At 42.9% G+C, this 25,667-nt stretch overlaps 2 protein-coding genes across 2 annotated transcripts in view; one reads left to right on the top strand and one right to left on the bottom strand.

Annotated features, from left to right (window-relative positions):
- The first annotated feature begins 1,597 nt into the window (after positions 1-1,597).
- On the top strand, positions 1,598-8,483 carry ggt6 (gamma-glutamyltransferase 6). The gene is made up of 4 exons (XM_077231531.1): positions 1,598-1,792; positions 3,423-3,754; positions 3,868-3,981; positions 5,259-8,483. The coding sequence occupies exons 1-4, from the start codon at positions 1,665-1,667 to the stop codon at positions 6,473-6,475; spliced, it is 1,791 nt and encodes a 596-aa protein (XP_077087646.1). The 5' UTR covers positions 1,598-1,664; the 3' UTR covers positions 6,476-8,483.
- Positions 8,484-21,961: 13,478 nt separating this feature from the next.
- tmem8b (transmembrane protein 8B) overlaps positions 21,962-25,667 on the bottom strand; it is a 230,241-nt gene continuing 226,535 nt past the window's right edge. Inside the window, exon 13 of the mRNA XM_077231543.1 lies at positions 21,962-23,287. Coding sequence (XP_077087658.1) covers positions 22,952-23,287 — 336 coding nt within the window. The 3' untranslated portion in view covers positions 21,962-22,951. The remainder of the gene's footprint in view (positions 23,288-25,667) is intronic.

Here is a 25,667-nt window from a genome sequence, read left to right as displayed (position 1 = left end):
TTCTCTACATTAAATTAATAAGGGTAATAACGTATACATTGTGTGTGTATATTATATATCTATATATATATATATATATATATATATATATTACAATTTCTTGTAACTCCTTTGCTGGTGCCTCAGTGTTTGTATAAGCATCTCTTTGCCCTGTAAAATACATTATCTGTTTTCTTTTGCAATATTTATGCTTTGCACAATAATAATGATATGCATGTTGTTCACAATATTGGCACAAATATGGATGAGAAAGTTTGACTGAATCTGTTGACAATATCTTTGCCTGTGAATTGTGCCTTCTGAGAACCACCTTTTTGTTTTTCATTATAAATAGTATGATGTATAAAGATGCAGATCTTCTAAACCCCCTTCACAGGGATACTAATGGCATGTTTCTTTCAAAAAGCACCAGGCAAAACAAAAAGAGACAACCCTCACAAAGGAGAAAGTGCCAGACAGTATATCTTATGAATCTCCAAGCTTCAAGGTCTATTCAAACACACATAAAACTGATCAAAGAGATAGTACTCCAAGGAAACCTCTATTTTGCATTCTTTTAATGTGCCTGTGACATTCAGGGCTGTATAGAGGTGTATTTGAATACCGCAGAGCCAAATGTGGAATAGAGGGGGGCAAGTGATACCCTGAGAACAGAGGGTATAAACAAATAAAGTCATAACCACATGAGTGACATTTAAGCTGGTCAGTATTGCTGAGATTCTCAATCTCTCATTGTATGTCAATATGACAGTGCTTCTCACCATCTCTGCGGGGAATTTTATATTCAATTACATTCTGCATGTTTGAAAACCTTCCAGTAAATGTCAAAAAGTAAATAAGGTGGGAAGCCATGCACCATGATTCCCTTGAAGATGGAGATTTGGAGTCACATGTAGGCTACTTTGAAAGGAATACTGAGGCTTATGGTCTCAGCTCGCTTCCAGGTCACTGAAACATTGAGAATCAGCACAGACCAGCCCAACTGCCTCACCTTGAGCCCGAGCCTCTGTGGACAGATCTGACTTTCATAGAGGATAAAAACATATACAATGTTTAGCTTACTATAGTAACACTAATTCTAACAGTGTTTGAGCAGAAATAGGGGAAAGTATAGTGTTAGTTGTCATATATTGTACTCTAGAATATTTCTCAGGGTGAGTTTATTTCTGAAATTAATTTTCTGTAGACACACACATTAAAGTATTGGCCTGTTGGACAGGTACACCATTATTACCCACAAATAAATAGACAAATAAATAAATTTTTAAAAAAATAACTGCCAGAGAGAAACCAGTCACTTGTGCGTATTTCATTTCAAGGCTACAATTTCTCATAGCACAGCACTACTTTGCATGGCAAATCATAGCCTACTACTAAACAAAACCATAAAAAATTTTTTTACAACAATGAAATAAAATACTACAATTATTTCAATATAATTTTCATAAGTTGTAATTGGTTAAAAACAGCCACCAATTGAAAGTACCCAATAAATTATGATTTTTATAGCCTATATTAAGCTCACTGATATTTTATATAATGTCTTGAAACACAATGAAGTGCACGCCCATCAAGGTTTGTGTAGTTTCTACCTGGCCTGACAGGACGAACAGGAAGTAGGAGATTGCAGGTTACCGAATCAGTGTTTTAACTTAACTGCCAAAATGCACACGGGGAAAATGGTACAGAGCACTGTTAAATATAAAGTACTTGCAAGCGATGTGCCAGATGAAAACGACAACGATTGTACCGAAGAAGAAGACAATGAAGAAATTACGATAGATTTCCATGCGTAAGTGACAAAATGAAAGTAAAACGAGCTTGACGTCTGTTGTGCACGTTGATTTCAAAAGAATCTGCTTTATTGTTAATTGCATTTCTCTTATGTCGTGGCTGCTTTCATTGATGTTAGTGCGACAACAGGTGCTCTACCCTGCTAGAGACGCGACGCGACGAGACAAACGGCAACGCAGAAGAACACCTGCACTGACTGTAATCGGATCATTTTTCACTTTTGACCGCGTCGCGTCGCTAGCATGGTTTTTCAGTGTAAATGTTCTCAATGTTATGTCGTTTATAGTTAATCCTACCAGGTAAGAGCTGTAATTAATTTCCTTCAACTATACATTTAATGAGTAGTCATCAAAAATTCAAGATATTTTTTTAATCTTTCCAATCATGCCAACCATGAAGTGTTAAACTCTTCAAATTTAAAAGAACAAGTCAAGTCAAGTCAAAGTTTATTTATATAGCACTTTTTAAAAACAATAAGTGTTCAACAAAGTGCTGTACACATATATCCATTATCAATAATGCAAACAACCTAAATTAAAAAGAATAAAAGACCAAAACAATAAAAAAAACTACTACATCAACAACAACAACAACACAAATGGTTTCAATAAATCAGTCAAACCAGTTCACAAAATCTGGTCTGAAAGATTTTTTTAGTCAATATAGTTTTTGGTCAAAAAAAAATGGGAAACATGATAAACATACTATTATAAAATTAGCCCATATGACTTGTGCACTATATCACAAGTCGTGTGAAGTCATACAAAAACTTTATGTGAGAAACAGACTGGAATTGCTAAAATTTGACAAATTAAAGCCTTATAATTTCAATTAGAATTCACACTTAAATGGCATTTAAAGCTGCTGGTTCTAGTGTGCGCCTGGCGCACTGGTTCGGATATAAACAACAAGAGCATGAGTAAGAAATGACAGAATTTTCATATTTGTTTGAACTATTCACTGTCCAACTTTGCATGGTATTCCAGCTATTAGCCAGCAGATCAAAGCTGGGACCGAGATGGGTCTTGTGCATGTTGCCATCTTGGGTCCCACCTAGTACCAAGTGGAATCCTACATGAAATCCACCTGGGCAATTAACATGAGGCCATTATGGAACCCACGTACAATCCCATACAGAGCCCATTTTTAAGCCCATTTCAAACTCACATGGGCCCCACATACAAATATTGGCAGCTGGGATAGAAATGGGTCTTGTGCATGTTTCCCACTTGGGTCCCGCCTAGTACCAAGTGCAATCCTACATGTAATCCACCTGGGCAATTAACATGGGGCCATTGGGGAACCCGTTGACAATCCCATACAGAGCCCATTTTTCAGACCATTTCAAACCCAGATGGGCCCCACATACAAATGTCGACTGGGTTAATGCTGGGACTGAGATGGGTCTTGTGCATGTTGCCCATTATGTAACCCGCGGACAATCCTACATTGGGCCCATTTTTCAGCCCATTTCATACCCATATGGGCCCCACATACAAATGTTGGCTGAGAAGTGATGGGCCAGCCACTAACATACTGATTCAGAGCAGCATAAAAAAATTAAAAAATTATATTTGTGCTTTATGAATACAGTCCCTCCAGACTCTTATTGTTCTTACTCTCTACAGGCCCTTCATCAATCAGCAAAGACAGATAAGGAAAAGAGACACCTGTATCAGGGTCATGGTGGCTGTGATTCTTCTGGGAATTGTTTGTGGATTTATGTTGTATGAATGGAATTGCTATTGGCCTGGAGTTGAAGAGCGTCAGGACCTGTCACATCATCAGGAGCCTAACAAGACACACAAGACCTCTGAGGATGAAGAGCATGGACACCATGAGCATGGAAAAGATGATGATCATGACAATGACCACAACCACAAAGATGATCATAATCATAATCACATTCATCAGGACAGTCAACCACTGTACCACAATGCTGCTATCATCACAGACTCAGGCATGACTCCTTTCATTAACAACTATAAAAAAAAGATGTGTGTTATGACATAATATTCATAAATATGTTTCAAAACATATCTTGATGTATTCAGTGTAACTTTTTCTTTATAGCAAACTGCTCCAATATTGGTAAGAAGCTTCTTCAAGAGCAAGGGAATGTTGTTGATGCCGGGATTGCTGCTATACTCTGCCTAGGAGTTGTTCATCCACACACTGCTGGATTAGGTCAGTATTGTGTACTTTTTATCACTTCACCTTCCTTCACAAATCAGATATTTCAGGGGCACAGTCTCGGTGTGTCAGAACAAAATGTCAAATTCTCAGTGTTGTAGTCGAGACCAGCTCATTGGAATCTGAGTCAAGACAAAGAGCAGAAAAGCGTTGAATCTGAGTCAGCATTTAGTCTGCATGCTCCTAAGTCAAGTTACCTTTATTCATATATATAACACTTTTTACAATACAGATTGTTTCAAAGCAGTATCACTTTTACAGTGATAATAGGAAAATACTGCAACAAAGTTTGTTTTGGCTGTAAAGCAGCTCTGAAAGAAAATAGTGTTGCTGTCGAGCTTAAGTAAGTTCAGTGCTGATTCATTTCCGTTGTAAAAATCAATAGTTATTAATTTAGTTAATTTATCTATACAGCAGCTTTGGAGAAAAGAAAAACCTTCCAGGGATGTCCTCATCCATCTCGGTTCAGTTCTCATACAAGGGTGTCGGTTCAGGCAGATCAATATATTGTTGAGTATTAAGTGTCCCCAACAAAGCAAGCCAGAGGCGACAGTGACAAGAACTCAAACTCAATCAGGTGACGGAATGAAGAAAAAACCTTGGCCAACATACAAAGACTGTATGGTTATGATGATTCAGGCAGCATCACAGGTCAGAAGTTAGATTGGGATTGGAACATTCAAAATATTTAATCCATTTCCATATTTAATCCAGATCGCATTCATCACGCCAGTATGGAGACGGGTTTTGTTGAAAATATAAAACGAAATTATGGTCTTGAATATACACAATCCTCTTTTGGTCTTGGACTCAAAGGAGTTAGTCTCGACAACAGCACTTCCAGTGGTTTTAACATTCATCACTGATTTTGAGATATGTGATTGATTTTTATCTCTTTTCGAAGGGTGATGAAATTTCCTGAAATCAAAGTTTTAATGTTTAACTTCCAGTATTCAGTGTAATTTTCTAAAAATACCATGAGAATGTTTTGTTAAATTGTTATGCATTTCAAATGGTTTAAACAAGTAGTTTTAAAGTCTGTCTCTTTAGATGTAAAATAATGTTTATGAAAGGTCGTAGTTAAAAATTAAGCATGGAATAAATAAAAAATATTCTACATGAATATTTGAGCAGTTTAGACTCTCAAATGCATACTGTTGTTAATGTCTACAACTAATTACCGCTGAATTTGCCTTTCATGAGGTAACTAAAAGCATGAAGATTTTTTTGAGGCTGTTGAATGATTCATTTGTGCTTCCCTTTTCTTCAAGGTGGAGTGTTTTCTGCAATTTTGTACAATCACTCTACAAAATCCTTTAAAGCAATACATGACACCTTTCAGAAGCTGCCTACATACAGAGCTCCCTCATTATTGCAGGGCCTTCAACTGCTGCACTCCAACTACGGGCATTTAGAATGGAGTCGGCTTTTTGAGGGCGCCACGAAACTCGCTAAAGGTGGTTTCCTTATCGATGGAATCCTCTCCAAGGCTTTAAAAGCCCACGAGGACAAAATACTCCAGCCAGGATTGTCCGATCTGTTCTGTGATACGGACGGGCGTGTGAAATCAGAGGGCGACATTGTTGCCAATAGGAATCTATCAGAACTTTTGCTGAGCGTCAGCCTAAATGGCTCCCATTTCCCAGAAAAGCTAGCCGTAAAATTGGCTCAAGACATTTCTGAAGCTGAGAGGCCGGCATTCCTTGCTGCCGTTCAAGCCGGCAGTGGAGAAATCAATGAGCCCCTTATCTTGGAAAATGAGAAATACAGGATTCTTTCAGCCCCCTTAAGTCTCACAGGTGCAATGGTATCCAATTTATTAGATAGAGTGCGAGAGCAAAACCTCACTTTTCCGAGCCACGGAGATCTCGGTAATGCCTCTGCCTCTTATAATGCTCTCTTACATTTGGCGAATGAATTCTTCAACACAAGTCAGAGAGAGATATTCACATTAAATACCACAAGCAGTCATGTAGGTGTCCTTGATAGTCACGGCAATTTCATAGTAATCTCCACCTCGCTCAACAGCACATGGGGATCCGGGCAATGCTTACCAAGTAGTGGAGTCATTCTCAATGACTTTACCTCAGACATTACTCAGGTGCCTTATTTTAGTTTTCCTCTAGTGCTCAAGATATATGAAAATGAAGAGGATCAAGAAGACGAGACGCTGTTTGTTGCTGTGACTGGAGGGCTTTCTGCTCTGATTCATTCTGTGGTTATGCTGAGAAACCTGGTTGACGTTGGACTGTCTGTTCCTGAGACTGTGAGCAGTCCTCTGCTACATATAGAGCAGGGGGGTCCTGGGTCTCTTTCTGGCTGTATGTCTGTCGCCACAAATAACACTGTTGTCTTGCTTTCAGAGCGAGACAGGTGGGTAAAGAAGCTGGGGGAATGTTCAGGTGGCTTTCTGTCCATGCATCTGCAGCTGAAAGCAAAACATGTAGGAGCCTACGGAGCCACTAAAGTTTATCCTGATGGATACTAAGCCGAAAAAAAAAAAAAAAAATTGTTATGCACTTTAAGAGCATTGCACGCATACTCCCCATGATTGTTGTTATGTCCAGCCTCACATTACAGGGAATGGTTTGTATGTGAATGTAATTTTTGTTTTTTGTAAAAAAAAAAAGAGTTTACTAGTGTTTTAAGAGACAGACTTTCAGCAATTATTTTTTAAAAATGTAATAGTTCCCCTGTTATATCTAAAATGTTCTCTCCTTTCAGCGTTTTCAAATGCCTTCCTGAGATGTCTTTATATTGATTTTTTTTTGTTTTGTTTGATCCTGTGAGTCATGCAGTGACTATGCAGTGCGCAGTGAATCGATTTTGATGAACCTGATGAGTGAAGGACTGCTGCTTTATAACTTTGTTTTGATAAACACCTACAGATGTTTTTATGAAGTTTTAAACACTTTTTTAAATGTTTGACTACATGAGAAAGCTAAGTGAAGGTTTTTTGCTTCTGGAGGTGCTGATGTCAGAAATGGGTTTGTTCAGATGAATAAATGCAAGATGTTTATGCTTTGTATAGGACAGAAAGATGCATATTTTAGTTTTATTACTAAACTGGATTTTTTTTTGCTATGTTGTTGTTTGGAAAAACGATAACATGAAACTATTTCACGAGTTAGCGATTGTACCATGTGATTGTTATGGACATTTTGAGGGGAAAAAAGCTTCAAGGCCCTTTTACTAAACGTAACTGCCAGTGGGGCACAAGCAGATCGTACAAAAACATAAAAATGAGATTGTACAAATTTATACAACTTAGACACCAATTTGCCAAAAAAAAATGCCATGATTTACGAATTGCCATGAGAGTGCGTTGCTTTTGATAGATTGATAGATAGATAGAGTTTTCTAAAGATAGTTTAACATTTTGTGCCAATGAAAAAAAAAAAAACACTGATCACAGATTTTGTGATTGTAAAAAAATGTGGTGGTCTATCTTCATAGTGCTGATTGGATGCACTGTCAGTTCTACCAGAAAGACTCGGGAGATAGAATGATGTAACAAAGCATTCATTTATTGACGGCCCAGCAAGCAATTATTTATACAATTCTTTTGGTGTAGGTCTGTAGTGCAAAACCCGAGGGTAGTGGATTTGCATTTCCTGCCTGAAGACGAAGGCAGGGGCGCAGCCGACCCCCCCGGGAGATATGGACAGGACCATCCTGGTGGTGGTGGGGAGGGTGGAGGTAATTGATTGCATCAGCATCTGCGAACTCAAACATGTGTAATTACTGATCTTTTATACAAGTATTAGGACATGATTGGATACAAGTGAAGGTAATAAGTGACGCAGTAATTGAGTCTTCCTGGCAGAACCTATGATAAAGCTTTCATTTTTGATTTTAGTTTTCTAATCTGTTTCCTTAAAACACTCCTTGTCTTCTATTGGTTAAATAATCTGATGATCCAGCCCCAATCTCATGCCATTTGTTGAGCCAACGTTGCTGCTGTTGGGCAGTTTTGGATGCTCAAACAAAGAGTTTAAAAGCAGCACAACGTCAGCATTTAAACTTTTATTGCCAGGGATCAACTTATGAATGTCTTACAGTTGTCTCTGCATAAAAAGTTGGTCTAGGCAAAATCATTTTAATATCAAAAAGTACACACTTCAGCTATAAGCAATAACAACACATTCTGAAACAAAAATGGAATAGTCTTGATGTATACTTCCGTATAATTCCTGACTTCATAACCGAGACGATGAGGGGAACAGCAAAGAACAGTCATTATTTTTGCAATTAGCTACATTTGATTAAAGTAGGGGAAATACAGACATTAGATTTAAATGTCTTCTAACACCACTACTTTCTCCATCTTTAATACTGAAATAATGCAGGAACGCAAAAACTATGACAGAAACTGCATGTTTTGATGATTTGTCTATTCATAATATACAATGAACTGATGCCACAGAGCATGACTTGAGTAAGATGCTTGTCTATTAATATGTTAATTATGAATAAAAACACATGATTTAATGAAACATGGAACACTGTATGCATTTCAATGGCGAACTGTATAAAACGTCTTTGTTCCTAAAGCATAATGCTTTCCAGTTTTTCCCGGAGTCTTAGTCAGATTTCCTGCTCAACCACTTCATGTTTTAGAGTGGGTGTCAGACTTAAGTGTTGCTCATTCTTTGGACTTAATAATTCATGTGCTGTCACTCTGCTCTCAGTGGCTGCAAACACACGCATATCTTAATTAAAACATGTTACGCCGCTCCTCCCATTTGTGATGCTGCACCCAGGCTGCTGTTAGTTTAGATTCCTTCTGAGACTCTTCCTTTGCAATACACACCGCCAGACATTTACTGAAAGCACATGGATTAGATAAGGATTTTAATACCATGTCCTAATTACACTGCAAACTGAGGCACAGTTAAAGGACATTTTGTGAATTGAAAATGATTTTAAATGAGTGAAATAAATGGCTTTCATTAGCTTAGAAGCCTACCTTGTTTACCTACTCGCCATCTAACCGCAGCCAGTCTCACCATGTCCCTAATCTCAGCATGACATCTCTCATCCATTACCATTTTGACTAGGAAAATTGCAAAAGATTGCTCCGACACATGACGTAGCCTTAGAGAATGTGTTGTGTGAGGAGAAATTAGCGTAAATGCCCATTGGCAAAAACACATATCAATCTCAGATAATCTAGTTTAGGGAGGGCTTGTTTTGTATATGGATGTGAGAGGAGAATGTTCACTAAATTAAGATTCTTTATATGTTGATTATTATCATACAATCACTTAATTCACTTTGTAAAAGTTTGGGGTCAGTAAGATTTACAGTTGATTAAATTGAATACATTAAATTGATCAAAAGTGACAACAAAGACTTTCCATTGTTTTAACAAATTTTAAATAAATGCTGTTCTTTTGAACACTTTATCAAAGAATCCTGATTAAAAAAAGTATTAAAGCTTCCACAAAAATATTAAGCATCACAACTGTTTTCAACATTGATAATAAGAAATATTTCTTGACCAGCAAATCAGCATATTAGAATGATTTCTGAAGGATCATGTGACACTGAAGACTAAAGTAATGATATTGAAAACTCAGCTTTGCCATCACTGGAATAAATTAAATTTTTAAAATATATTAAAATAGATAACATTTATTTTCATTTGTAATAGTATTTTACAATATCATCTTTTTACGGTATTTTTGATCAAATAAATGCAGTCTTGGTGAGAATAACGCCGGTTTCACACTGCACACGTCTGCGGTGTATTAGAGCTGAGACACGGCTACCGGAGTGGATCGCGGCCACTTTAGTCAATGCGTTTCCAGCCGGGACACGGCTCGTTTCAGAAGCGTCCCAGAAGCGGATCTATTTCGACCTCATTCAGACCGTCACCACGGTCTTACCTTGAATGACGCCATCTTCAGCCTATCCTCGAGACCTAATATCAACAATGTCAGGTGACTGACCTTAGGGGTTGGCTATAGAACATCCAGGTGAACCAACCACTTCCTCTTGCCTTTCTCGCCTCATCTGAGACCGTCGCGGTAGAGCGAATTTTTGATTACAGGAAAAACTAGTTCCAATCCGTCACATTTTCGTGGAGGTGCTTCACGTCTCTGAGGATTGAGGTTGTTCTCTTACGAGAGTATCTCTCGTACTGCGTAATATCTTACGCTATGGGGAAAACCTCTTTTCCACGAGATATTGAAGCCAAAAATTATCCTTTAATTTTGATTAATGTAAAACGCTGTGCGGCAGCGTGCAGACATAGGCAAGACGGCTTGCGCGCCTATCGAGAGAGGGCCTGCGTGACGTGACATCCAATGGGGGTGCTTCGCGCCCATTTCGTCGCGTCCCGCCAGAATAGGTGTGGCCTTGGCCTATAAATACGCTCGACAGGCTGATACAAACTGATTTTTATCTCTTCAGCGAAGCACTACTGCATCGCTGGATCCGGAGTGAGAAGCCGCGCCGTCTGATAGTAAGCCTTCTGCGGGACGAGCCTTCGAGCCTGAAGCCGCTGGCCTTCACCTCGCCGCCTTCAGCCGCCGTACCTGCTACGCTTTCCGGCGTTAATATCCTTTTTCACTGCTAGAGTGTGTGTTCGCCGTCGCACCTCACACTCTCTCTCTCTCTCTCTCTCTCTCTCTCTCTTTATCTAAAAGAGCAGCGTCTTTTTGAAGACGCTTCGTTCCTGTGGAACTATTGCCATGGTGACTCTGAGGACTTGCCTGGCATTTTTTCTCCGAGTCTGCACTCCCGCCCGCTGTAGTGCCGCGCCGCAAAGCGCCGTATTCAGCGGGTCCTCGAGCCTTCTCCAGCCCGTGAAAGCTCGCCGGTTCGCCCGCCAGCTTCACCAGCTTCAATCGAGTCGCTCACTGACGGACAGCGGCCGCCACGCGCCGCCGCTTCCGCCATTAGTGACGACAAGATAGCTGCATCGGTAGAGGAGGCCAGCTATTGCCATGGTGAGTGAGACTCCCGCCCGCTGTAGTGCCGCGCCGCAAAGCGCCGTACTCAGCGGGTCCCCGATCCTTCTCCAGCCGTGAAAGCTCGCCGGTTCGCCCGCCAGCTTCACCAGCTTCAATCGAGTCGCTCACTGACGGACAACGGCCGCCGCGCGCCGCCGCTTCCGCCATTAATGACGACGAGATAGCTGCATCTGTAGAGGAGGCCAGCTGCTATATCCCCGCGTTGGACAGTGAGGATTGGGCGAGCTCTGTGGATCTCCCCCTTCTGCCCGCGAGTCGTCAGGGAAACGGGTCAGCATCAAAACCGCGGCTAGCTTTCTTTACGTTATAGGAAAGCTACCCCGCCCCTGCCCCCCGTGGGCATGCGTCACCGGCGAAATGAGGAAAGAGTGTATTTTTAGTCCCGCCGAGGCCGGACCAATCTCCATTTCTCTAACATTTCTCAGCTCCTCTTAGTTTGAGCGGCTGAAAATGTCAATATTGCAGCAATGAGCCTGTTGTATAACACGCACGCCTGCAAACAAACGCCAACACACACAAAACTGTGATGACGCTCTTTTATGTGGTCGAGCTATTTTAAGTTGTTGTCGTTTGCCCCTGTGGCTCAGTGGCGAAACCTACAGCCATCGCACGGGAGACCCATGTTCGATCCCAGCTCTCGCAGCAGATAAAATTTAGTCTCGCCGCGGCCAGACTTGCACTGATACTTTTCGCTCGTTCAGTTCCAAGAAAATGTGACTGTTCCCGTGTATTTTACAGTAAACAAGCTGGTACCATGGCCCGCTTGCCTGCACACAAATGCCGTTTCCACGGCGACCCAGAAAAATCATATAAGCAATGTATTTTCTGGTATTCCGGCCACAGCCGATGGTGTTATGAGTGTAATAAAAATGCCCACAGCCCAGTGTTCATTTCTACACACAAACACAGCCCGCCACAGTGCAGGGCTCGCACATATGAAATCGACTCATCTCAATTGTGCATTAAATGTAGTGAATGTGACCACAACCCAGTGCCCACAAACACTACACACTGCATGTGCCACGTTTTCTGTAAAACGAAACCAACACACATACAGTCAGCTAAGACCCACGGTGTTTAAGTCTCGCCGCGGCCAGACTCCACCGAAACCTCTCGCTCGTTCAGTTCCAAACAATGTGACTGTTCCAGTGTATTTCGCAGTAAACAAGCCGGTACCACAGCCCGCTTGCCTGCACATTAACGCCATTTTTACGGCGACCCAGATAAATCCAATAAAGAGTGTATTTTCTGGTGTCCCGGCCATAGCCGATGGTGTTATGAGTGTTGTAAGAATGCCCACGTCACAGTGCCCATTCCCACACGCTGACACAGCCCGCCACAGTTCAGGGCTAGCACAAATAAAATCGACTCATGTCGATTGTGCAAACGTAGTGAATGTGCCCACGACACAGTGCCCACAAACACTACACAGTGCGTGTCCCACGGTTTCTATAAAAACGAAACTAACACATATTCAGTCAGCGCAAGCCGACGGTGTTTTCAGTGCAGTAAATGTGCCCGCTGTCCCGCGCCCACATTCACTCACAGACACGCTGAACCCTACGGGGTTTGTCCCGCTCGTTCTCTCTCCACAATTTGTCATAGAGAAAGCGAGTGCGAACAGGCTGCCTGCTGTGATCGGCGCGCCCCCCGCCTCGCACACTTTAAACACAGTGTTCATGTCTCAGCACACCGAAGCTCTGCAGCCGCCGCTGTGCCGCGGCCAGAGCCCGGATATCATTCTGCCTCTAGCTATCCACGCGAATGCATGGGCAATGCTTCCAGGGGTATCAGAATGGGTGTTGAACACTATAAAGAGAGGCTATTCGCTACAGTTCGCTCGACGTCCCCGCCGTTGCACGGCACGTGTCGAAACCACGGTGGACAACGAAGTATCTCATCTACTTCGAACCGAAATAGCGAAACTACTGAGCAAAGGGGCCATAGAACCTTTATCTCAGGCTCAGAGCGAAGGGGGTGTATACAGCAGATATTTTCTGGTACCGAAAAAAGACGGGGGTCTCAGACCCATTCTAGATCTGCGACAATTGAACAAAGCGCTTCTGAAATGCAAGTTCAAAATGCTGACAACCAGCAAAATCCTCGCACACGTGCGCCAGGGAGACTGGTTCATGTCAATAGATCTGAAAGACGCCTATTTCCAAATACAGATTGCGTCACGTCACAGGCGATTTTTGAGATTCGCCTTCGAGGGCCAGGCATATCAATACACAGTCCTACCGTTCGGCCTGTCCCCAGCACCCCGTATATTCACAAAGTGCATGGACGCGGCTCTCGCACCCCTGAGACTTCAGGGCATGCGAATTTTGAACTACTTGGACGACTGGTTGATTCTAGCTCGATCACGATCAGAGCTCATAGAACACAAGACCGTTTTACTCGAGCATCTCGAGAATTTGGGTCTCACAGTCAATTGGGCGAAGAGTTTGCTGTCTCCCAGCCAGAAAATCTCTTTTCTGGGAACAGTGATGGACTTGCTGTCTATGACAGCACCTCTGTCGCCGGAGCGAGGACTGAACATTCAGCGCACCGTGAAATCCTTCCGCCGCGGCTCTATGGTCCCGCTCAAACGGTTTCAGAAAATGCTGGGCCTCATGGCCTCAGCATCCTCAGTACTTCAGCTGGGCCTGCTTCACATGCGCCCACTGCAGTTATGGCTGAAAGCACGAGTTCCGCCCGGGGCTTGGGCCGCTGGTCTGTTTCGCCTCAGGGTCGACAGGAAATGCGTCTCGGCTCTGAAACCTTGGAAAAAACTCTGGGGACTCCCTCGAGTGTGATGGTGGTGTCCACGGACGCCTCCACCTCGGGATGGAGAGCGCTGCTCGAGGGCAGACCGTTCTTTGGCCAGTGGTCAGAACGGGAGAAGCTCCTACACATAAACTGTCTAGAAATGCTGGCAGTAGACAACGCGCTAAGGCGCTTTTGTCCCCAGATAAAAGGCCGCCACGTCTTAGTCCGGTCGGACAACATGTCAGTGGTGGCGTACATAAATCACCAGGGCGGCGTCAGATCCCGAAGCCTTTACAGGCTGACGAAACGCCTCCTGGACTGGGCTCAGCACAACCTGCTTTCACTGAAAGCAGCGCATGTGCCTGGTCACCTGAATCTGGGACCAGACAGACTGTCCAGAAACAATGTCCCAGCAGGGGAATGGTCGCTGCACCCGCAGGCGATCCAACTGCTGTGGGAGACATTCGGCAGAGCGCAGGTGGACCTGTTCGCGTCCCAGGAAAACGCTCACTGTCCGAACTTTTTCTCCAAGAGCAGGGATGCGCTGGCCCACGTATGGCCCCGACGCCCACTCTATGCTTTTCCCCCCGTCTCGCTCCTGCCTCAAGTGCTGGAACGAATCAGGGAAAATGGATGCCCAGTGCTGCTCGTGGCTCCGCTATGGACGAACCAAACCTGGTTCCCAGTCCTGATGCAGCTGACCAGCACTGCCCCGTGGCCGATACCGGTGAGGAGAGACCTCCTCTCTCAGGCAAAGGGCTCGATTTGGCATCCTCGCCCGGAGTTATGGTCCCTACATATGTGGGCCATCAACGGGTACCCGCTAACCTCCCGGAGGGAGTGTTAAACACGATCACGCAGGCTAGGGCCCCGTCTACTAGACGGCTCTACTCCTCGAAATGGTCAGTGTTCTCTACCTGGTGTCAAGCTCAGGGCTTTTCACCCGTAGACTGCGGGGTTACGGAAGTGCTCTCCTTCCTTCAGGAGCTGCTGGATAAGGGTAGAACCCCGTCCACGCTCAAAGTATACGTGGTGGCCATAACGGCGTTTGCAAAACCGACGTCTGGCCAGTCACTGGGGAAAAACGACCGTGTCGTGCGATTCCTCAGGGGAGCTCGGAGGCTGAGTCCTTCCAGACCTCCCTCAGTCCCTATGTGGGACCTTTCTACGGTTCTGGAAGCCCTGAAAGGTGCGCCATTCGAGCCAATCCATTTGTCAGACAAGAAGCACCTGTCTTTCAAAACGGTATTTCTTGTGGCTCTTGCTTCAATAAAGCGCGTGGGGGACTTACAAGCGCTTTCAGTAAGCGCGTCCTGTATGGAGTTTGAGCCTAATGACTCAAAAGTCATACTCAAACCAAGGCACGGGTACGTGCCAAAATCCCTCAACACACCGTTCAGGGCCCAGGTTATTTCCCTGTGCGTCCTCCCGGTGAACAATGAGGAGGCGGATGCTAATCTCCTTTGCCCCGTCAGGGCAGTGAGAGCTTATGTGTCCCGCTCGTCTGTCTTCAGGCAGACCGAGCAGCTCTTTGTTTTGTTTGGCGGACACTCCAAGGGACTGGTCGCATCAAAACAGAGCCTATCCAGATGGATAGTCAATGCCATAGCGCTGGCTTACACTTCTAAGGGCCTGCAGTGTCCTTTGGGTGTCAGAGCGCACTCCACGAGAGGCGTGGCCTCTTCGTGGGTGTGGTCTAGTGGGATTTCCTTGCATGATATCTGTATGGCGGCGGTATTTCATGGGGAATGATTCTGGTAGCCTCTCTTCTCCGACTCTCTGTGAGTCTACTGTGATTATGCACTATATGAGCCCCGGGCTACTGCCCTTGGGACTTTGGTGTCGGATCCCAGTACGCACGGCGTCTTACATTGTGTTCCCCATAGCGTAAGATATTACACACTACGAGAGATACTCTCGTAAGAGAACGTACTCGGTTACTAATGTAACCTCGGTTCTCTCTAGAGAGGGAACGAGTACTGCGTATCTTGCCGTGCATACAACAGCGCTGGTTCGCTTCAGCGATGAAAACCAGTTTGTATCAGCCTGTCGAGCGTATTTATAGGCCAAGGCCACGCCTATTCTTGCGGGACGCGACGAAATGGGCGCGAAGCACCCCCATTGGATGTCACGTCACGCAGGGCCTCTCTCGATAGGCTTGCTGCTGTTGCCGCAGGGCAGCCAATAGGCGCGCAAGCCGTCTTGCCTATGTCTGCACGCTGCCGCACAGCATTTTACATTAATCAAAATTAAAGGATAATTTTTGGCTTCAATATCTCGTGGAAAAGAGGTTTTCCCCATAGCGTAAGATATTACGCAGTACTCGTTCCCTCTCTAGAGAGAACCGAGGTTACGTTAATAACCGTGTACGTTTTCTCCTCATTTAAATTTCTCGGCGCGTCGTCGGAACGCACGTCGGTGAGTGTTTCTTTATTTATTTTTTTCAGCTTGTTTACAGGTATTTATTATTGGTTCTTGGGTCAGCTGTTCGCAGCAGGAGAGAGTTTTTCATCTTGTTTACTGTGTGTGCGCACGTAGAGTGATGGATATATTATTTTCTAATAGATTATATGATTTTCAAGGAGTTTTGTTCGCAGACTTATTTTGAAAGATGAGTATGAAGTGATTCGTCACAATCTATATATTAAGGATATCTGGTTAACTGTGTTTAACTAATACCTGCAGTTTAAGGAAGTGTTTGATTTGATTAATGAATGGTGATTCGTCACAATCTATGTTAATGGCATTGTCGCTTGTGTTTTTCAACTAAATGCCTGTAGTTTATTTTAAAATCTTGCAGTTCAACTCCAAGAATTTATTAAAATTCTGTGATTCGTTACAGTTAATCTATTTATTTAGTTTTCTTACCATAGACCATTATTATATGAGTGACTTGACCTCTGGCTTGTTGTTATGAGTCACTCAAGATGTCGGTTCTGCCAAACTGGCATACAGTCAAGAGATGGGCACCGTGAATGTCCCTCCTGTTTGGGTGTGCAACATCTGTTAGATGATATCGAAAACCCCTGTGCAGCTGCAATAGAGCTAACTTTGCAGGAAAGAGTGCAGATAGCCAAACATTTAACTGGTGGCAAAGAAATGATTCCCAGTAGTTCCTCTCACAAACGCAAGAGGCCTGATGAGTCGATCAGGTCTCCAAGTTCTGACATGCCTCAAGATTAACGGGAGAGGGCCACGGTAGTGCATGAGCCCAAGGACGATACTCAGTTACAAATATTGGCAGCATTACGTGACTCAGCTGGTAAGCTTGAAACACGTAACACTTCAATAAGCACGCAGCCATCTGCAGTCCCTATTGCACCCTCTCCTGGAGATGAGTTAACATCACATCAGGAAGAGAGGGATGATTCTATGGATGCCGTGTCACTGCATGCAAATAATTCCCTTTATGGTAGTGAGGAGGATATTGGCGAAAATGAGGAAGATGAATCCAGGTCCGAAGTTTCAGAAGGAAGCCTGCATTCTGACATTCTTTCACGCATTTTAAGTGCAGCAAGGATCCTGGGCCTTGATGCTCAGGAAGAAGCTACAGCTCCAGCCCCCACACAAGGAGTTTTTAACGAGTATTTCCCCTGCACAGCCTACTGTGTCCATTCCTGTGGCTGAGGATTATTCCCAGATGCTGAGGAAAGCCTGGAATAATCCAAAGGCTGCACTCCAGTTTAATGCAGGTTGCAGGTGGTTTGTTAAATTGGATTATCCCCCTGAGAGTGGTATGGGGAACATGCCATCAGTGGAGCGAGAGATCGCAGCCTTAACCACTTTGGGACCTGATAAGGTTACAGATAACCCTCGTTGTCCTGGTAAAGAGTGCCAAAAGACCGATCGGTTAATGAGCCAGGCGTATAATGCAGCTACCCGAGCAGCTCGATCAGGAAATTCTTTAGCAATAGTTCTGGCTGCTTTGAGGAAGGTTGTTAATAAAGAAGAGCATGATATGATGAGTTTAATTGACACCGCACTCATCACACACTCACAGCTTACTAGGGATATTGGAGCATCCATGTCTTCAGCTATCTTAGCCAGAAGACAAATCTGGTTGGCGCAGACATCTTTGCCTGACGCTATTAGGAAGGACCTGACTTATATGCCAGTGGTTCCGGGTCGGATATTTCACACTGATTCACAGTCTCTGCTGGACACTGCTGATCAAGCAAGACACAGAAGGGAATCAGTTCAGCAGACATTTGGTGGACTTACCAAATATGGCCATAGAGCAGCCCATTCCTTTCAGCCCCCACACTTTCCTCGTTCAGAAACTTGGGGGTATGACTGAAGGCGAACCAGGGGTTACCAATTCCATGATCGAGGCACCAGACCATTTTACCAGGCTCCCCAAACTGACCAGTCTCATACTCCAGTCAGGGGAGGGTCATTTAAGAGGCGTACTACCAGGGGTTTCAAACCCCGGGGAGGCCAGGCATAGCGGTCTTGGAGTCGCCGGAGAATGCTCCCAACTATGCCTAGACAGTTGGGAGAAGGTAACATCAGATCCTTGGGTTCTAGATACCATCAAGACAGGATACAGGATACAGTTCCGGCGGCGCCCTCCTACTTTTTCAGGGGTTCAAATGACCATAGTCAGAAACCCAGTCCAGGCACAAATTTTGGCCAACGAAATCACAATCTTAGTACAGAAAAAAGCAATTGTACAGATAAGTACCAGCAAACAGCTCACTGGGTTCTATTCAAAGTATTTCCTAGTACCAAAGAAAGACGGGGGACTTCGACCCATTCTGGACTTACGACAGCTGAACCGATTCATAAAAGTATTGCCCTTCAAAATGCTGACTACAGTTCAAATTCTGGAATCCATAGAACCGGGAGAATGGTTCAGTTCCATAGACTTAAAGGATGCATATTTCCACATACCCATCTGTCAGGATCATTGCCCGTTTCTTCGCTTTGCTTTTCAAGATCGGGTCTACCAGTTCAGGGTCCTTCCATTTGGCCTGTCTCTGTCTCCAAGGGTCTTCACCAGAGTGGTTTCTGCAGCCCTTCGTCCTCTTCAATGTGCAGGTTTGAAAATTCTATCATACCTGGACGACTGGCTAATTTCTGCTCCTTCTCGCAGCCAAGTACTGAAGGACACATAAATGGTCCTTCAACATGTACAGTCACTGGGTTTCAAGGTGAACTGGGAAAAGAGCAATCCCAAAGTCCCAGACAACAGACAGTGTTTGTGGGAATTTCGCTGGATTCCCAACTGATGACTGCATCTTTGTCACCTCAGAGGGTGGAACAGTTGGTCAGTCTAGCTCAGTCATTTCGTCTGAACAAGAGAATGAAGTTAATTCAATTTCAGCGATTATTGGGCATGATTGCAGCGGCAGTGACTGTGGTCCCACTCGGCCTTCTCAGAGCCCGTCCACTAAAACGTTGGTTGAACAACTTCCACTTGCATCCCAAATTACAAAGGCATGTGAAGATAAAAGTTACACGAAGATGTATCCAAATGTTACGCCCTTGGAATACGAAGACGTTACCATCACAAGGGGTTCCTCTAGGCAACATCCCAGCAAGCCGATCTGTGATAACGACAGATGCTTCTCTAACGGGGTGGGGAGCAGTCTGGGAAGGCAGGTCCATCAGGGGACTCTGGGAATCCCCTTGGACCTCGGAGCACATCAATGTGCTGGAACTCAAGGCAGTCCATCTCTCCTTGAGGGCTTTTCTCCCGTTGTTGCAGAACAAAAATGTTTTGGTGAGAACAGACAACATGTCTGCAGTGTACCACATCAATCACCAAAGCGGCAGCTGTCTCGAACTAGACCTCTCCCGGGAGAGTGGCGTCTCCATCCCGAAGTGGTAAGAATCATATGGAGTCAGTTCAGAACGGCGAGGGTCGATCTGTTTGCGACTACAGAGACAACTAATTGCGATCTATGGTATTCCCTGAACAACCAGGGAGGTCCCTTGGGGATAGATGCACTATCTCAAGAATGGCTGGAGCGATTGTTGTACGCTTTTCCTCCCCTACCTTTGATTCACCTGGTGCTCAACAGGGTAGCGTTGGGTCATCACAAGGTTTTACTTGCGGCCCCCAGGTGGGATTGGTGGGATCAATGATCCCAGGTGGGATCATTGATGGATCCGGGGAAGTCAGTTAATACCATAAAGGTCTACATCGCAGCCATCTCCCACTTTCATGTATCAGTGGATGCTGCAAATATTGGCAAACACCCTTTGGTGTCTCAATTTCTTAAGGGTGCACACCGTTTACATCCAAGGAGAAGTATTAGAGCACCTGCTTGGGACCTTTCTATTGTCTTACACTCACTGACCAAAGCACTTTTTGAACCTCTGGAGCAAGCCGATCTCAAGTTCTTGACATGGAAGACAGTCTTCCTACTGGCGATATGTTCAGCCAAGATAGTTGGTGAATTACACTCTTTATCAGTCAGTGAAGAATGCTTGAGATGGAAGGCGGAAAAAACGGGGGTTTTTCTTTGGCCAAACCCGTCATTTCTACCCAAGGTCCTTAAACCTAGTACAATAAATCAAGTGATTGAGCTTGATGCTTTTTCTTCCAGATCCCCTTTGTTTGGGTGCTGGGTTAGATAATTCTTCTCTATGTCCTATTAGAACATTGCACACATACATTGAGCGTACTCATCAATTACGGCAGTCACACATGCAACTATTCATATCCTTTGACAAGAGGTGTGCAGGCAAACCTGTGTCTAAGCAACGATTGTCTCATTTGGTAGTGGATAAAATTTCACAAGCTTATGTCAACCAAAATCTACCTATCCCTGGTGATCTGGTGGCTCACTCTACCAGGAGCATGGCTTCTTCCTGGGCGGCACTCAAGGGGGTAGCGCTCTCAGACATCTGTGCAGCAGCCTCTTGGAGCAGCCCATACACGTTCACTAGATTTTATAGGATTAATGTGGCAAATCCGAATTCTTTGGGGTCTGCTGTATTATCTGTGACTAAATGAATCCCTCGTGACCCTGGTGGTATAAGTCATCCAAGGTAAGACCGTGGTGACGGTCTGAGTGAGGTCGAAATAGATCGTAAGTTATGACCATAACTATGGATCTATGAGACCGAACGATGACCGTCACCATCCCTTTTCACTCGGGACGAACTGGGCGTTCCAGGCAAGAGGAAGTGGTTGGTTCACCTGGATGTTATATAGCCAACCCCTAAGGTCAGTCACCTTACATTGTTGATATTAGGTCTCGAGGATAGGCGGAAGAATGGCGTCATTCAAGGTAAGACCGTGGTGACGGTCATCGTTCGGTCTCATAGATCCATAGTTATGGTCATAACTTACGATCTCCGCGCTGCTTCTATTTTCGACGGACGCCGCGTCCAAGCCGCACCGTAACAAAATAAAAGTTAAAAAAAAAAAACACTGTAAATTTTAAAATAAACACCCTGTGCAGAAACCCAAAAATCAAGAAAAAACACATCGGACAGGTAAATCACGTGGTCTTGTGCATCCAGTCGCTTCGCTTCTTAAATGCTCCTGGTGTGAGTTGGCATCGCGTGGAGGACGGACTAAAACCTTGTCGCAGCCGTAATGCGCCACAGACGTGTGCAGTGTAAATAAGCGGTAAGAGGCATCTTTAAAAAAAATATATATTCTTACTAAACCCAAACTTTTGAATTGGTAGTGTATATATGCCCAAAACATTCACAGTTGGAAGCAAAGCCTTGGTTAAATTCAACGCTTATTTGCAAATTCATCACCAGGTGGCACAAAGGGACAGTTTGCAGCATTGCTCAGTAAGGCTGGAATTGTGACATTTTTACTTGTAAATCAAGATCAAATAATGAAATAAACTACTGGTAATAACAATATGGCATTGTGTAGTTAAGGTCATAATGTTCAACACTTCTTTGCAATTATAACAAGGATTTAATTTCAGAAGTTGCTGGATGTATAACTAAAAGTGGTTTCTTTTAAGAAGTTGTAGAAATGTTCAGCCTGAAAGTACAATGATAATTATTCATTAACAAGTAGCATGACACATGATGGTTCTTCCCTAGTCAAAGGCAGTTACGGTAGGATATATTGTATCATTGTGTGATCTCAAGACAGAAAAACAGTCCTGAAGCTGAAACTGAAATTGATGTGTGATATGAGAGCACTTTAAGAGAACTTGTGCAGTGATTACATTGATGCAGATGGGCATATCCTGCAGGCCAAAGGAAACTATCCTCATAAGCATCATCATAGTAACTGACATACAGAGGATGATGTCATAATATGAAGTTGGGAATAAACTATTTATTTAAAAAAAAATGGGGTTTTGAATCCCAGGGGCCTCTGCTTGCGGTTTCTCATCTCTCCAGTATACTTGGGTATGATGATGACAATCAATGCACATCCATTAGACATCAAAATATGGTGTCATTTTCAAGAAGTAACACATTACTCTTTCACATGGCTACATATGAATCCGGTTTGATACCGAAAAAATAAAACGTTTATTTGTTTTATCAGTTGCTTTTGCTTTAAAATGTCTCCCTTGGATCCTCACTGTACAACTGGAAATATGAGGTTATTTATTTGAGGTTTCGTATTAAAACCTGGTCTTGGCAATGGATACTTTTCTAAACCCTCTATAAATCAACAATCAGTTATGCTGCAATGGCAATACAATGCAATCCAAAGTACAATCAGACATTCCACTGAAAACAACTATACTATACATGTACATGTATACATTGTGACTGGATCATAACTATACTTATATAATTAAAAAATGTACAGTATCACATTTTTGTGTCTCAGTGCAAAAGATGTTTAGAAAGAAAACTAAAAAAGCAGTGCCCTTAATACATCCACAAAATGTTTTTTCTTTGCATCCTCTAAACACAATAAAACATTTGGTAAATTGAGTGCCAGAAAACAACGAATAAATTACATGACAAATTTTTAAAATTTTACACTCACTGTCAAGTAGCAGCAGCAAAATCAGCTCAGAAGTTTTAAATAATGCACTAATAACAGTGCATCGCTGTACTGACACAAACCATTCCCAGATACTAACAATGCAAACGATATTAACGATAATAGTAATCCAAATAACAATGACAAAAAACTTGTACATATATGCGCGTTTCTGTGTTTCGGTCAAAAGTTATTTACAGTGTATCAGTAAGTTCTCTGGCTTTGTTTTCCGTGTTTTTATATTCCAAAGGAAGGAGAGGAAAGGCAAATAAAAGTCCACGTCGCTAAACTCTATCAAACATCATCAGCTGGTGCATATGCTGTTGATGGTAATGATCGCTGGGTCCACCAGTCCCATCTCCTCGTGCTCGTTCACACAGAGCTGGTAGCCGCAGCCTCGCCGCCGCTTCAGGGGAGTGATTTTCACGTCTGGTTTGGCACGTGGCGGAAGAAGGAAGCCGACGCTCCCGGCGATGAGCATGTGCCAGATGCTGTGGATGTAGAAATAATTTTCCTCTGTCTCCACGAAGGCGTATAAGGCCACCGCTGATGTGGCAATGGTGGTGCCAGGGAACAGGAAGAAGACCCAGCGCTTCCAGGTCGGCGGGTAGCAGCGGCGCCGGCGGATGGTGCGCACAGTCTGAAGAGCACAAAGCAGGAGACACATTTCATCATGAATAAATTAGAGTGTTCTAAAACGCATGAACAATGAGGCAGACACATGAATTAATAAGGCACACGGGCCAACAAGGCCCTCAGCCACCATCAAGTTCACCAGTTGTGGTCGTCTCAAAGACTGTTCACTTAACCATTTAAGTAGGCTACAGCTAACTAGTTGTAGCAGGTGCAACTCAGATGGTTAAAGTGTAAAACAAAACAACAACAAAAAAACATTAAAAGTATTATAACCTGGATTATATGTCAAATTGTTATACTGGGTCAGTCACTGAACATAATTGTGGAAGGCCATTTCTGTCACTGCTTTGGTAAATCATAATTATTACAAACAAGTGTTTGACCATCAGCTAAAACTTCATAATTAAAAGCTACTGTAAAAAGATGAAAATATGACAAAAGCTTGAAATTATGAGACAAAATGTCAAATTTATGACATCTTAATTTCAATTTGTAATTTATAATTTTGTCTTTTTATTTCAAAATTATTACTTAGTCGAAACTGAGATAAAGTCAGAATTATGAGATACTATATAATTTGACCTTTTATTTTGAAAAATTAAGTGAAAGATTAGAGAAAAAGTTGAAATTATTACAAAATTGAAATTATGAGGGAAAAAAGTCATTATAAAGTCATAACTATGACATTCTCATAATTTCAACTATGTAATAATTTCAATTTTTTAAACTCATGATTAGGACTATCTCATAATCATAACTTTTGATGTCATAATTATAATTTACCAAAGCATTTTATCCATACGGCAGGAACAGTCTCCCATAGTTAAGTCACTTGATTTAACTCAGTGTAATAATTGCAAAAACTGTCAACAAATGTGTTTAATTTCACACTGCTGTTAGTATTCACCATGATTCCTGACCTATTATATAATTTCTATGTAATAATTCAAACGCAGTTGCAACTGAACTTGACAGCCAATATGAATCTTCATTGCATGGAAAAAAAAAAACGACTTGAGAGGAGTGACCAACATAAGACATACCGTATGACTGTTTTCACAGCATTTAAAACACACATTTTTCTTACAATAATTGTGAAATATAATTTGGCACATTTTTATTGTGGAAGTTGTGTCCCACCTGTCACCTGTACCATCAGATTTAATGCCCATGATGCTTCTTTTTAAGGCCAATAAAGATCTGATGTCCTCAAGCCACTGCTATTAGTGCTGGATCCAAACGCACACACTTAAAGTTGGACATACAATTTACAGACTTCATTGAAATTCAATTCTCCAGCCTGTAGGGGTTCTGATATTTATGAACACCGTTAAAGCAGGCTGTCCTCCCACACTCTGCACCACACACTCTTCACACCGCTCATGCTCCTACTAATGCAATTACATGGTTTTAATCTATCAGCTGTGCACAGAGAAACAGCCGAACAGATGTGTATAACATATGTAAACTCTACAGCTAGAACTGAAGAGGCACTTTTACACAGTTGGCACCAAGCAGCATCTAGTATGTGTCTATCAGACTTGCTCTACCATCTATAGTTGTTCTCCAAAATATGATTAACCCTCCTACTGACAGTGCAGAAAGAATGAGAGGAGGGATAACTTTTCTCCCTATCTGTCATGACATTTCAGTTATAATGTTCCATTAGCTGACAACATGACTAGAACTTTGCCACAGGTTACAATTGTATAGCCATGGCATGAATGTTAACTGTCCTGTGCAGCTATGGGAATATACAATGTGAGTGCTGTCACACACTCAAAGCTGAGGTTTAAAATCCTATGACAGTATAGCAAGTTACAGAATTGAAAGCAAGGGTCTGAAATGGACGAGACACTTTAAATCTCACAATTCTACATTGTTACCGCTGTCAAGCATGTGCAGCAGCCAATCAAACACACACAAGTGACTGCTGACAACTCAATCACATTTGTGCTGCATATACTATAGGAAGGTGCAGGACCTCAGAGGCATTGCAAATCTCATATTCCCTCTTATTACCGATTTAACTCCAGCATTCATTGGCTTCCTGTGTAATTTCAAAACTGAAGTTCGGTGAAACTTTTTAACGGCTGAGGAATTTCATTTCTTGGCCTCTGTCAATTTACAGTCATATACTTCAAAAGATCCTTATCTAAAACAAATGCCCCGGAAAGGCTTCAAAGCCATTATATTTATTTTGTCATTTCCAAAACAATGGAAAGAACTCTCACTGAATCCTTTCTCATGCCGACTGTGCAAGTTTATTGAATGAACACAAGCAGCCTTGACGGTTATTATATAAGCATTTCTCTGTCAAAAGTGCATTGTATGGAGTTTTCTGATGTGATTCAATCACTGTTTAAGCCAAGAGCTATTCATTT

The sequence above is a fragment of the Siphateles boraxobius genome, unplaced genomic scaffold (assembly GCF_051911475.1).
Source record: "Siphateles boraxobius isolate OS27281-9 unplaced genomic scaffold, OSU_SipBor_1 16, whole genome shotgun sequence".
Taxonomy (NCBI): domain Eukaryota; kingdom Metazoa; phylum Chordata; class Actinopteri; order Cypriniformes; family Leuciscidae; genus Siphateles; species Siphateles boraxobius.
The sequence above is the reverse complement of the archived record's forward strand: the minus strand, read 5'-3'. Positions and strand labels throughout refer to the sequence as shown.